The 15446-nt window shown below is 34.0% G+C and overlaps 1 protein-coding gene across 10 annotated transcripts in view; it reads right to left on the bottom strand.

Annotated features, from left to right (window-relative positions):
- KIAA0825 (KIAA0825 ortholog) overlaps nt 1–15446 on the bottom strand; it is a 238784-nt gene that overhangs the window by 106669 nt on the left and 116669 nt on the right. For 8 of the 10 annotated variants that reach the window (XM_085568051.1, XM_021541538.3, XM_085568058.1 and 5 more), the window contains 5 exons: nt 14962–15195; nt 13296–13704; nt 9360–9516; nt 4642–4797; nt 1681–1775 (listed from right to left, as the gene is read on the bottom strand). In XM_085568051.1, coding sequence (XP_085424177.1) covers nt 1681–1775; nt 4642–4797; nt 9360–9516; nt 13296–13704; nt 14962–15195 — 1051 coding nt within the window. The remainder of the gene's footprint in view (nt 1–1680; nt 1776–4641; nt 4798–9359; nt 9517–13295; nt 13705–14961; nt 15196–15446) is intronic. The other 2 variants (XM_085568057.1, XM_085568059.1) reach the window with 2 other exon arrangements.

The following is a 15446-nucleotide window of genomic DNA, read 5'->3' as shown; positions in this document are numbered from 1 at the left end:
CTGGAAAATATGAGCAGACACACTTTAGGTATGATAAAGTCAGATAAAGACAAGTTGTGGTGTTGATGCTGGCTGCTACCGCAGATACTGGATCAGCTATTCTATTTTTTATGATCACAGTGGATCTAAACAATGTGTCGGTTTGTAGAGTGATTGAAATAATAGATCCATACTCTAGTCATTAATTATTGCATAATGTCACTTCTAGATGAGAACTTCCTTACGATGTAGAAGGGCAATGAATGAAGACATTTTTAAATTAGGAAAGATGACAACAATTAGGGAATTAATTAAATTTTAAAAACTAGATGATACAACAAGGATGTGAAATACAGAGAAGGACAGAGGAGGCATATACATGATTTCTTTTTAATGTCTATAAAGAGATCAAAAGAAAAATAAAATGCATTTTAAAGGAACACTGAACATGAAATGTCCACACAAAATGTTTCCTCTGAAAATCATAGCAGCCCTCTGCTCCCTTTGGCTCATATTGATGACAATAACATGAAGCAAAGTTCAAGAACCAGTTTTAGTCCAAGAAACTCTTATAAAAGGACAGTCTACTTAATTTTTAATGAAGGACATGAGATAGCAATCAATAGCAGAACCATCAAAATAAAAAAATTGGTACTGTATTTTTTCTGACATTTAACACAAAAAGTCTGTGAAGTTTCAAATTCTGTCTGGTAACAGGTAACAAAGGACATCAAGCAGGGAACTGAATAACAAATTTTTGCTGCTATGGTTTTTTGTGCAATTAAACTTTTTGAAAAGAACATTTTGGATAGGGAAAGAAGTAATCTTATCCGAATTCAGATGGAAGACGCAAAACAGACTATAAAAGTACTTTATATATGAAATGAAGGAAGAATTAAATATTTAAGAATAACTGCTAGTGATAAATTGAGAAAATGAAACAAAAACCGAAAACCTTTATGACATGCAAATTCACACACTTTTGAAATTGTCACTCTAGTTTCTAGATAGAAGAACAGTCAGTTCAAATGTTTATTAGGTATAATCAGAGGATTCAGAATTAAGAAGAGAATGTCTTAGTTTAGTGTGCAACATGTAAGTTTTCCAGTTTTCACAAGTGAATAATATTAACAGAAAACAAACAACAAACTCACCACACAACCCTCTCAAAATAATTCCACCTAAATTTTTCTGAATATAAGAAATTGCATTTTCTGAATTAAGCAGTTACATTTTACAAGAGAAAAGGCAATAAAATATGAGACTAAGTTTGATTAATTGAAAACTATTAAGGAAACACTTTCTATTTCTAGGTACACTTGTCATGCCCCCAACTGAATTTAAGATACTTTGAAACCTGAGTAAACATAGCTTAAATTCTATGCTGAAATCCCCCTGAGCAGTACAGATTTGCAAAATTACTATTTTTTTTCCAAAGCATTATTTAAGTACAATGTCAACATATATTCATATTCTTCTGTCTCAGACAGAAAGAACAAATTATACACCTCAAAAAAGGAATTGAAAGACATTTGAGTATGGATCAAATACTACAGAAAAAATGTTACATTTTAAAAATATGTTTTAAAAAAAATTGCAGATTTTGCTTTACAAATTTCACCACTAAAATCTTTGTGTATTCACAATTACAAAGTCAAAAATAAAAAAGGAAAATGTGATGATTTGCCAAAATCCTGTTACCTGTGTGTCAGCAGCACCCTGAAGGCCATCTGATTCAGTCCCAAGTAACCTGGCAGCAAGCTCGACCAATCCCAGTTCCATTCAGTAATGGATGACTGTTGATACATGGAAAGAAGCTAGTTAGTTATTAATCAGTATTAATATTATCAGTACACTAAAGCTCCAGCTGTGATTTACTGACCAAAGAGGGTGGTCTAGAACGAGGACTTAAAAAGATGATATCAATCATGTCCACAGAAGATTTTTATTCCAATAAAATGGCAATTAATTAATTAGGGACATAGCAACTATTTATAAAAAGTTTTCTGAACCTTTATTCTTCCAACTGTTGATGGCATTCTGATCAACTGTTCTGTCTGAGAGCTTTACTCTTTGTCCAAAAAACAAAATAGTTGGCTACTTTTTATATAGCGGCAATTTGCATTTTCTGCTCTCAGCAAGAAGTTATGTTATGAAAAATTTGGTATAGCTGGAATACAAGAAGCAACCTGTATCATAATTAGAGTGATTTAATGCTGTATTATAAACAGCATTAAATCTAGAAAATATGAACAAATATAACTCCATATTGCTTATTAATAAACAAAAGCAATCTACATCATCAGAAGGCAGACAAAAGACCATACACAACATTCTTATTTTAAAAAAACAGTAAATCCTGTTGCATAATATTACTTTTCATTGTCAGCAATGGTGAAGTAGTGACTATAATTTAATCTTCTAGGGAGGAAATAAGTACGAAGTTACTGCTGTAACACGGAAATAGCACTGACTAGTAAAAAAGTGTTTAAGGAAGTCGAAACAATGGAAATAAACCTAAATAACAGTAAAGTATAACTTGGAGTGCATCTTTTTCTTCTTACAGACAGCACTTGGTTCCTCTGGGAGAGCAGAATCACTACAATTGCTCCTATTCCTTCCATCTATATTTTATCACTTTCCTTCTCCTTACTTAATTTACTCCCTGTACTTCAGCTTTGCCATGCATGTTAAAGTAAAGTAGAAAAACAAAGGTGAAATATAGAGTATGAAGGGCAAATAAGGGTAACAAGAAAAAATAAAATACTGAGAAAGCAGAAAGTGAATGAATAAGGAAAGGTTCCTTGCCAGTGCTCTGGCATCTTCTACAGGCACTGGCAATAATTTTCATTGGAAACCAGACACTCAGCTATACTGATCACTGTTTAATAAACGGACAGCCCCACACCACTAAATAAATGTACAATTTAATGGTAAAGGAAACTAAACTATTTAATAACATCATTAAGTTTAGAAATAGAATCAGAGAAGAGAATTATAGAACGATTGAGGTTTGAAAGATCACTGTGTTCCAACCCCTTGCCATGGGCAAGGCACACCTTTCACTAGACCAGGTGTCCCAGAGCTCTGCCCAGCCTAGCCTGAAATACCTTAAATAGATGGGACAACCACAGCTTCTCTGGGCAACCTATTCCAGTGCCTCGCCACCCTCACAGGAAATAACTTCTCTCTAATATCTAATTTAAAGCTACTCTTTGTCAGTTCCAATCCATTCTCTTTTGTCCTATCACTACATGCTCATGCAAAATGTCCTTCTCCATCTTTCTTGTAAGCTTTCTTCAAGTACTGCAAGACTGCAATTAGGTCACCCCAAAGCTGTCTCTTTTCCAGACTAAACAACTGCAATTCTCTTGGCCTCTTCTTCATAGGAGAAGTGCTCCATCCCTCTAGTGATTTTGGTGTTCTGCATCTGAACTCCAACAGCTCCATGTCCTTCCTGCACTGGGAACCCCTGAGCTGGATGCAGGACTGCAGGTGGGGTCTCACCAGAATGGAGTAGAGGAACAGAATCAACTCCCTTGACCTGCTGGCCATGCTTCTTTTGATGCAGCCCATCACACTGTTGGCTTTCTGGGCTGAGTATGAGGAAGAACTTCCTTACTGCCAGGCTGACTGAGCACTGGAACAGACTCCCCAGAGAGGTTGTTGAGTCTCCCTCTGGAGATAGCACTGGAGATATTCAAGAACCATCTGGACACAATTCTCTGCCCATGTGTTCTAGGATGACCTGCTTGAGCAGGGAGGCTGGACCAGACGACACACTGGTCCCTTCCAACCTCACCCATCCTGTGGTTCTGTGATTCTTGATAGGAAGGTGCCTTTCAACGCAAGCTATTCTATGATTCTATTTATTAAAAGATTCTATAAAGCATGTTTCTCTGGAGTGAAAAGCCTTGAGAAGCCATGTGGTATGGGTATCCTTTTTAAGGATATTAATACTTTTATTGCAACATGACAATGATTAAGCATTCATTAAACAAGTAAGAAAAACAAGTATAGAACTGGCAGAGATTTAGGCAACTAGGATCTCTTTTTTTAACTGTTCCATTATTAGGAAACTAAATTCTATAAGAAAACTGTAATCTTTTACATATTAGAAGCATGACTTAAAGAAAAGCAGATAAAATGATGACTTTTAGTGTGTGTGTATGTGTTTTAACACACTTAGTCTCACTGTTCTGTAAAATCTCTGTATTTCTAAAGCATTCTTTACTTGACTGTTCAACATATCTGTGAAAGACCCATAAGGAAGATTATAGAAGTGAACTTAGAATTCTGACATGATTTTTCAAAGGACTAAGACTAACCATATGTACTATTGCACAGATGTAATAAATATCATTGCTGCTATGGACTTTCCCTCATCATACTGAGCACAGAAAATGTAAGGAAATGCAAATTGCTCTTACATGCAATAATTTCAATCAAAGAAAAGGCGGGTAATGGCTTTTAGAACAATGTGATATTGTAGAGGGTACCCTCATTACACTCCCAAGAAATAATATTACTTTCTGCTTCATTAAATGTGAATACACATAAATAAGTCAATTTTCATACATTTAAACTTTGTCATTGCCATGATCATAGTAATACCAACAAGTAAAAATTGTACTATAACCAAGGTTTCAGATTTTCACAAACCTGATTGAATACTTTCGCATAAGATTGTCTGTACACCTGGAAAGGGTTGAAGACAGGTTGCTCTTCTCTGCCTTTCAGCATCAAAGGCAGACATTGACTCGAGGTAACACCATCTTCAGAAGAATTCTCACAAGACAGCTGCTCTTTCAAATATTCCTTTTGGAAGAAAAAGCAACCACAGAATAGTACAGGCCACCTAAACTTCTAAGTGAAATTTGCCTACATTTCAAGCACAAATTTGAAAGATAGAAGTTCCTTTTAATTTAGTGGGGGGGGGGAATTAATGATCTCTTAAAAAATAGAAATGTTCTTAAGAGTATCACTATTTTACAATGAACAAGAAATAACCTCAAAAAGTATGCACCCAACTTGAGCAAAACAGAACAATCTAACCTTTTACTTTGAAATTGTTGTCAAATTAGACGTGTAAGTTCTCATTGTATATATATATGCTAGGTTTATGGAGAAGAGAACAACAAATGTTTTTCATGTCTTTTGAATTAAACTTTGGAAAACAGTCAACAATTACTATATAACTGTAAATCAATTCTTTGATTAACATGTTCTTACCATTTTTTTTAAAGAGAGGAAATAAATAATCTCCCACTCCTCAAAGCTATTTTTAGCTACTTAAACATTCAAGAACTAGAAGCAGTATGATTTGCATTGCAATTTTAGAAACTATACTGTAACAGATGCATTATTATTTTGGACACCAACTTTTCTGTTTTCACTTCTTTGACTCCTGTGTAAATAAATCATCATTGCAGGCCAATAAAGTGTTTTGATTAAACAGAAGCATTTTATGAAGAACTAGACAATGAAACATTTATACATTCATTTGATAGAATAACTACTGTGATTAAACAGTTTACTGTTATTAAAATGAAGACCATTACATAGAGCAAGTACCTCTTATTTGCAGTACTACTGAGATGGAATAACAGGCAAATTACCTGCCAAGGCATCCTGCGCCTCTTAGTAGGTCTTTCTAGAGGGAGAATTTAATAATCTCTTTAAACTTGCCCAACTATGGCCTAACCTGAAGGGCACAAATTCAGTTTCAGACCACAGCTGAAACTGCAGCTGTTTCTCCCTTGTGTTGGCACTAACATATGTTGAGAAATCAGCCAGAGGAAAAAAAAGGTTTCATCCAGATAAACAAGCCACATGATTTCTAGTACCAGTAAAAAGGCCGGGGGGGATGGGGGGGTAGGGGGGTGGGGAGGGGGGGTGGGTGGGTGGGCAGGGCTATGAGTGGAAAAGCACAAGGCCAAGAGAAAGAGAAGGACTGTCTCTGCTGTTGCAATCAAATGTCATGTCTGACCAAAAGAATCGCAAAATTATCTTAGTGTATGGAAAAAATCTCAACAAACCAAAAGAAGAAAAGCAAATTGAGCTTTTTTTCTGCTTAAAACAATATCACAAAGCACCTGTGAAAACATACCCTCTTTTATCTATTTTTACTCACCTTTTCATTTCAAAAATATCTGGATTTTTATTTCCCCATTCATTCATTTACTACTTTATGCCATAATAAAGATTTCAGAGCCACGTTGAAGGAGGTTATTTAAAAGCTATTTATGTACATCTACCAAATTTTCATTAATATACTGCCTTCCATGTACACATTTTTACAAAATCTCTAGACTAAAGGAACCTAGACCTCTAGATGTAACAGAGTCAGCAGAAGCAGATTGTGTTGCTTTTTCAGAAGCAATACTGGAAATAGCTGTCCATGTGTTGCCAGATGAAGAACTATTTGCTCAGTTGGTGGGAAAACACAATGCTTATTTTGCAAAACCAGTAGTTGTACAGAACGGTACAATACGTATTCTGTAGGATCATGTTAAACATTAACAAAATAATGAACCATCCTGGTTATGCCATCTCAGCTCCCGTTTTGGAAAGCAACACCACTTCAGTGAATGGGTAACTTTGAGGTCTGGGACCACCGGAGACCACCAGAGGGACCCCCGGGACAGACGAACGCATGTGCAAAGCATGGGGGGGCGGGGGGGGAGAAAGACATGTTATGGGTCTCCAGGAACTGATGATTATATGCATGGTTCATTCGGGGAAAATCATTGAATATGTATGAAAAATAAAGTATATAAAGCAGGAGCTTTTCTGTACCCAACATACACAATTCTGGTGGAGATATCCCTATGGCATCTGGTGCTGTAATAAAGAATGTCTTCTTCTTAGTGTACAGTAGTGTTAGGAAGGAGATTTTGACCAATTTCAGTAACACCTGGTTGCCAGGGTTAGAAAATTCAATTGGTATACAGCTGATTTCAATAAAGTTATTTTTCTGTCTTTAATAGAATACTGTGGATTTGGTTTTGATGAAGAAATTATTCAACAATAGTAAATATATTACATTAAGATGTCCTTTAGTATAGTAAATATTGTAGGCTTTGAAAGGGTCATGTTTCAAAAATGTGAAAATACGAAATCACATCAGTAAACATGTGAACAATACCCTCAGTACAGGGCATCAAACCAAGTATAGAGAATATTAGTGAGCCTGACAGCTCAGAAGAGTTATCTCTTTGGTTGTCATTACTAAAAAATATTTTAAAAATTACTATTATTTCTGGCAAACACATGAAGGGCTGTAAGCTGTTTTAAGTACTATAGAAACTGTTTAAAATTTTTAAAAAATCATATATCTATTTTCGAATGCAGCTTCCAATAATCCATATCCTTTTTCACCTGCTTTTCAAAGGAATATTACTAAGAACAACAACTTTCTGTCTCATAGTTTTGTTTTTACACATAATTACTAAGCAGTGTAGCATAAAGATCTCTAAACTTATTTTAACAACACAATTCCTTGACATTCCAAAGAGTCTTTAAATAAAAGAATGGATCTTTGAATAGACAATCAAATCTATTTCTTGATAAGCAGGCACATAAAACATAATGTAGATTTTGAAAAACAACACTGAAAAGTGCATAATCATAATACCATGCTAAGCATTAAAATGTTTTGTAGTGGTTTCAAAGGCAATTGCAAATATAGTTAAATCCTTCTGTAACTCAAGCTGATCAGTATTTCTCTTCTTCTTCTTCTTTTTTAAAACAATATAGTTTTTCCCACTGAGAAATGTTCTATTTTTATAAAAGGGTCTTACTAGCTGCAGAAATTCAAGAAGAGACACCTGGGATGTGGAAAGTCAGGCTGAAGTCCCTTTTCCCCCTAATTCTCTTAGCCTCATACCTCCTATTGGAGCTGTTCCACTTTGTATAAATAACCAAATACTCACAGGAGTTGGATTTTAGATCAGGGTCTCCAAAACCCAGCATGTGCATTTTATTCCTTCAGCTATTTTTGACCCTAAAAGTTACAGAATGCATTTTTACCACTATTTCTACGTGGCAAAACAACTCCAACAGGGGAAAAATAAGGAGTTCCATGCTGATAGCTAATGGTATGGAGGTTTGGGGAATTAGCTCAGATATGGGAGTTGCAGATTCAATTCCCTGGTATAAACCAGGAAGTATAAAGATTTGAGCATGCATATGCTGTCCCCTAGGTAACTGTCCAAGCACTGGTCTACATGCTATTTTCGGAGGTCTTTTCCACACTCCTTTATACATAAGTGTAATCTTGAATGTTCTCCAGGTGAAGAAGTTTTGTTTATTACAGTAATAATTTTCACTTCACTTCCTAAACCAGTTAATTGTTCTGGAAATTGAACTTGAAAAGATTCTGTACTGTACTAATGTAAGGTTGCCATCTCTACATATCTGCTTACATTGCTTCTGATGCTTCCAAAGGCATATTCATAAAGGTTGTTTTTAAGCCTATACTTAGGAACTAAACAGTTGGATTCTATTTTCAGAAGCACAGTGTGAGTATTAAGGTGCTCTCTATGGCCTTCCTACAGGCATAGCTCTCCAAGTCAGGGTTTTCTGCTACCAGGTTTTTCAGAAGAATATTCCTGGTCTCTGCCTATATTTGCATTAATTTGTATTTTATTATAAACACTTCTGAACACTTGCAAGAGTCTTAACAGTACCTACTTATGCATTCAAGAAATTTAGTAATCAAAGCTAAACCCAGAACTTTCTAAATTAAGTTGTGCTACTGTACAATTCAAACAAACATATGTGTATTTCAGTGAATAAAATCAGAATGCTTTTGGTAACTTGAGGCAAATTAGAACAGCCTTAGAAAGAATACAATTATTCTTTTACATTGCCAAAATTCCATATGCAGCAAATAAATCTGAATTTATATCTTGCAATTTTAAAAGCACTTCGGCTGAACAGAATTGTCTAAATTGAGTAAGATTTCATTTAATTCCTCAGTACAGCCGCAGGCATTGCTTGTTTGCTTAAATCAAGATAGTTAATTAACCAAGTGTAATTTTACCTTTGTAACAGTCAATTCTTCAACATACTTCCTTGATTTTTTTTTTTTTTTTTTTTACTGTGCTCAGACTCCTAAAAAGAATCTATGGTCTACAACATGAAACTTATGAACCACACTACCTACCGTGTAAGTACCTAAATAAAATCTACAGTGTTTCCTAGAACATAATCTTTTCTGTAGAAATGCACAAAAGCCTCAACTGAATGGATTCTATCAAAATACAATATAGGATTTTGTATTGATTTTAAGAACTATTATCATCTCCTTGACAAACCCTTAGCTGCCAGCAGATGTTGCCCCAGGCCAGTACACACCTAATTGGCCATTTCCCTACCTCATTGAGTCGGATGATGTGATAAATTTGCCTCAGGTACTCACTACCACCTGGTTTGTGGCAGATATCCAGGACCATCATGTTTATATTATGCTCAGTGAATCCAAGTGCAATACCTCCTTCCTCTAATGTTGCACCTTTACCTGTGACTGAGGCACTAGAAGATAAAAAAGATACAGTCTTAAGTTAAATTAATAAAGATCAAACTATTAATATGAACTCAGCTAGAACTACATGTTCAAAAAATCCTGGAAGTAATTGACTTAGACATGTTGTTTTACATATATATCTCACATAATACGTCTTAAATAACAGTATTATACTAATTTTAATCACCTTAATTGGAAAGATGAACACATAAAACACCCTTTAAGGATACAGAAGTAGCAAATATTTTTGTTTCCTCTAGAGAAGTATCTTTGGTACTAAAAATAGCATTTATATTTGATCTCTTGTGCATTTTTCTTTGCCTGTCACAGCACATATTAAGCCTAATTAACAGATCAGAAAGGTAGCCATTACCCTAAGTATAGGTTAGAAGTTTTAAATTGAAGTAGTTTTCTTTCCACTGGTAAGTGGTTAACCATTTAAGAGGTACCTGTTTGCCACTTGTTGCATTTTTTGCCCTATACTGTTCCTCGGGGCTTTTTTTTGTATTTGTGTAAAACTTCTACCAATGAAAATCTGAAAGTGACATTCCCAAATGCCTCCACAATTGTGCATTCAAAGCTCTGATCATTATCAGACTCTGCATATAGCCACAAGTTACTATCCTAGTATTGCTACCAATGAAGTCTAAGAAAGAAGAAATACTAAAATTTTCCTCAAATGCAGCACAGGTATTTGACATGCATGTGTCAAGAACTCAAAAGATTAACAAGAATATATTGTCCTTTCTACAGATACTGTAGGATTAATTTAAAATAAACCAAAGAAACATTCTCAATTAATTAAATAATCAGTATTGTATTTGTTTAGAAGTAAAACAAAAACCAAAACATAAAAAAAAAAAAATCCCAAAAACCTGAAAACAAAACCACTGTGGTTGCAGCTTGCTGTTGGAGGTGTGCCATGGTTATAAAGCCAGTCCTACTGAAAGTTGCTGTTTGACCTACAGGCTCTCTGAAATGCTGCACAGCTGCTGGACATTAAAGCTGATATTGCTTCCACATGCAGTTTCAGAATGTCCAACAGAGCAAATAGTTTCAAAATATATACTATAATTTTGTTCTTTGCTGAATGTAAGTAAGTGATAGTATGTTATTATGGCGTACTTTACAGAAAAGCTTCAAAGAAATTGATCTTTAAATTAAAGCACACTTAAGGCTGATATTTGATGCCACATACAGATACAACCTGAATTTTTTGTCAAAATTCTTAGCAACTAACATTGAAAAAGCTAAGGACCTCTGACAAAGGAATGTATCAGTGCCAGCACCCAAATTGTATTCTTTACTACCCGTTACTGCGCAGGTGAAGCAGATGATTGGATTCAGGCAGCACTATGATTAATGACTTCCTTTCTGGATTTGGGACTGCCTATCAATCATGTCATTAGCAAGAATGTGCCCTGAGAGAGGCAGACCTCAGCCAAGGAATAACTGCATTCATCTTAATCTGTATATGCACCCAGCCAGCAAGGTCAGGGTCACCATGATGAAAAACAATAATCTTCAATTCAACAAATTACTTTGCAAAGACAGACGTTTCTTTTCTTCCCAGGATGTGTGTTTTTTAGAATCTAACGTGATTGTTTACAGCTCTAGTAGTACTACTATAAAGTAAAGGTTATTTTAATGAATAGTAATACTTTCAGGCAGTACACAAGACAGGCAAAGATCCTTTGCTGTTTTCTGAACCTTTCAATGAAGGCTATAATTTTTGAAATATTCTTTAAAATTAAGTGAATATATATTATTTAGACTTTTTATGTAAATAGCAATCCTGATAATAATAACGTAACAAAAAATCAAGCAAGAATTTTACTTTCAAAAACCCACTACACTCCAAAAATGTTTTTATGGCTGTGTAAATAAATTTTTGAATAAATAAATTTTTGAAATTTATAGGGTTTTTTTCCTTCATGTATCTACTAGAAGTCTATAAATATTTATAAATATGTATACACATATGCACATGCATCCAGCTAAATCAGAAAATAATTTGATTACTATATGATTATTATAGCACTAATATAGTACATAGTATATAATTACAATATAATAATTTCATTCATGAAAATCATAAAACTCCTCTTGAAAGATTGCTTTTAATTTAGTAATTATGTGACCGCTACTTACTTTAATTCAATATTTGAATTTCAGCTCTAATATATTAGTTTTGTAATTTGCATTTATAATAACATTTATCTCTAGATTTCATATCTCAGGTATTTATAAACTGGATGTTTTTTCCCATAGATATTTACTCATCATATTTGAATGAACAGTGGAAAAACAACATTCATATTAGATTTCTATTGCAGAAATGCCACTGAAGTCAGGGGAGTCAACCTCATAATTGCATCAAATAACTGCTGACTTGGAGAGTAGGCAATGTATTCTTCGTTCTCCTAAGCTTAAATTGCCAGGCCTAGTCACAAGCTAGTTCTCTCTTTGGTTGACACTGCAGATGTACAGAAACATTTTCCTGTCTTTACTTTCAACAATCTGATACCTAACATGTAACACAGTATTTTTGTGGTATTTTACAAAAGAAAATACAGTAGTGTATTTATTGACTTAAAATGCTCAGTTTCTGAAGATGTGAAAATTAACTAAAATTTTAGTTTTTAAAGGTTATCCACAATATTCTCTTCCTATATTTGTATTTTTAAGAAGTACTTATTCTCTCAGTGACATTTGAAATTATATTATGGGACCATTGTGTTAAGTATCAATTTATAAATTATTATTATGCTTATTTATTCTATAATGCCATCAGTCACTGGCATCTGGCTTCAATCTTTTAATTATTTGATTAGATCTTATAAATTAGAATTAAATGGAAATGCAAAAATAACAAAGGTCAGTGTCAATGAGTGTGTGGCATTATTACTGCTTACTGCTACCCACATTAACTGACTACTCATAGAAACAAGAAACTGTCCCTTAAAGCACTGCATGAAAACCTCTTCAGTGGTATCATTAATTCCAACCTACAATCACTGTATCCTTTGTTTACAGGGACAAATCCTGACATGACAGCAATAACTGCAACCTTCAAGAATACTCATTGAAAAAAACAGCAATCTTACTTTCAGCAGTTACAATTTAATCCAGTAAGTCATGTTATTCCAATCAATCTAATATTGAGAAGTTGATGAATGGTATTTTTACAGAATGACACATGACTGCAACATTAAAACTGACTCGACTACGAACACACTGACAAGTACACAACTCCTTGAAAAATCACTGTAAAGATCTTAATGTCAAATCTGAAGGAAAAATTGGTATTTTCTCAGAAAGGCACAGCAGGATATTATTCTTGTCCTGTTTTGATATACCCTATTTGCCTAAGGGTTTGATATGTTTTAGAATAAAGTATGCTTACTTTTTATTTACAGATGAACACTGAAAGCTTCTCACAGCTTGTTGTAATTTAATCACCACAGTAAAATTAAATTATAAATATATTTAGTACCTGTTCACATTTTGAAAGATATAACAATGGACTTGTTCATATTTTGGCTCATCAAGATAACATGAAATCTTGTAGTACTATGAACACACTGTTCTGATGAAACAACCACATTTTAGTGTTTCAGCAATTAAGTTTAAAAAAACATGGTATATCAACAGTAAGGACTAATCTGTTCTATATAAGATCACTGCTCATCTCTTTTCCTTAAAACTGAGCAGTAGCCATAAACATGTCAATAATCCAGTAAAATAAAGAGCAAGTAATAGCATTTTACACATACTGTGTTCTTACCAGTCTATGCTCAATTTTCTTGCCTTTAGCAACTGGCTTTCAATCCAGTTTGGTCTTTGCTGCTCAATGCTTTGTATGATCTTCTGGGTCACTTGCTTAGGACCACTTTTCTGTTTTCCCATAATACTTTCTAAGCACACACGAACTAAACTGAGTTTTTCTTTGCTCCATCTGTCAAGTGTTGCACCTGTTAAAAATTCTGCAGTATTTCCATCCTCAAATATCCGACATATAATTACAATCAAGTTCCAGACAAGCAGACCAGCTTTCTTCAATTCAGCAAAGTTTCTTGACATTTTTGTCTCAGCCAGAAAAAAGAAGTATTTAATTGGGGGAGGCAAACATGCAATCACTGTAGGTAACTTGCTGATTACAATAGATACTGCTTGAGCTGCAAGCCTTGTGAAGCCTTAAAAATAGAAAGAAAAGATGATATTATTAACATTAATAGTATAGCTCTAACTGCTTCTGAATGTTGTATAATAATTTCAAACTTTCTTTTGTGCTGAAAATGGGTAAAAAGCTTAAGTACTCAACACTGTAGTTCCAATTGTGTTATGCTTTCTGCACATAAACACCATGAATTAAAACAATTGCATGAATTAAAACCAGAAAATTCAAAGTTCAGACAGTGACTCTCTTAACAATTAGTCCTGCTGTACACAATTATTACAGGATTCATGAGAAAGACAGTACTCAGGTATTCTGAATGGTAGAAAGTTGTCTTCAAAATTGTAGTGTTTTTTCAATTTCACAGCTGAAGCATTGTGCTAAGTGTATCAGAATATTACATACATTTATAATCTCTAGTTTCTTATCCCTTTCTATGATCAAAATGACAAAACTTCAGGTTATCATCTTTCATATAAGCATCTACACTAGAAAACACTGCATTTTAAAGACCTTAGATAATAAAAGTAGCTATAAAGGCAACTACAGAGAAATTGTGCTGTGCAAAACCCAAGACATATATAAAATTAAAAATATAGCAAAATGTGTCAAGATTTAAAAAAGAACCAATCTCCAAACAATTCAAGAAAACTCTGTCATTGGACCTGCATTCCAAATGTTTTTCTTTTATTAAAAGAAGAAACCATATCTGTTCTAGATATCACACATACAAATTTAAATTGTCTTGAAGCCTGGAGTCAGTTTGCCTATCAGTTTACACATAGCAATTAGTCTAAGATAGTGATACAAATGTTTTAGTGCTTTTTTTTAATTCAAGCATAAATTGCTTTGTTGTAAATTTGGGGTGAATGACAGTCCTGAATAAAAAGATGATAATGAAAAGGAAAGCTGTTTACAGCCATTGAGACCTAAGTATAGGCATTATTCTTCACTTTGCTTTGAATCCCATCTGGCTACTGCCAGATGCTAGAAACATCTCCAGTACTACTATTTTCAATATTACAATACTGATTATTTTCAAAACCTTGTTTGTATATGTAAGCCTCAGGAAAGAATAACTGAAATTTAATGGAAAGTATTGAAAACACCCCAACCACCACAGGAGGTTTGGAAATAGTTTGTTCATTGTAAAGCTACAGCACTTAAAAAATTTGCCCAGTTTAGGAGTAATGGAGCAAAGGATTTAAAAGTTCTTATGAGAAACTTTCAGGATGTATTGTAATATATATAAATATTATGTATAAATTTCACCTACATTTCCCAGATTCTTTTCTCTTCATTTCCCGAGGAGTGTAATTCCATTCCTTTGGAACAGTTTTAAGTAAACCTTCAGGAACTATTTGCTTGTGTTGGTATGTTCCATAGTTTTCTGTCGCCTCCCACGAATGCATCAAAGAAATTATCTGTTTCACTATACCCTTCACTGAATTAATCAAAGTCAACTTCAAGCATCTGATAACTTCTGGCTCTGACTCTCCACAACTGGAAACTTCAGAAGGAAGAAATATTAACTATTCAGTAAAGTGTTGTAAATCTCTTTCAGAAAGTGTTTTCAGAATTCTTATAAAAAAAAATTAACATTATGTCGTAACAAGTTAGACCTATTGGTCTGTTACAAATTAAGAAAGAGTATAATGCAAAACATATGGCATCCTGGTGCCATCTTAATACAGTTCTAACAAAAAGAATAAATTTATTTTGTTCATTCTCATTTCTCCACAGACATATTTATAAAAATTC

Source organism: Lonchura striata, chromosome Z (assembly GCF_050655825.1).
Source record: "Lonchura striata isolate lonStrDom1 chromosome Z, ASM5065582v1, whole genome shotgun sequence".
NCBI classification, from domain to species: domain Eukaryota; kingdom Metazoa; phylum Chordata; class Aves; order Passeriformes; family Estrildidae; genus Lonchura; species Lonchura striata.
The sequence above is the reverse complement of the archived record's forward strand: the minus strand, read 5'-3'. Positions and strand labels throughout refer to the sequence as shown.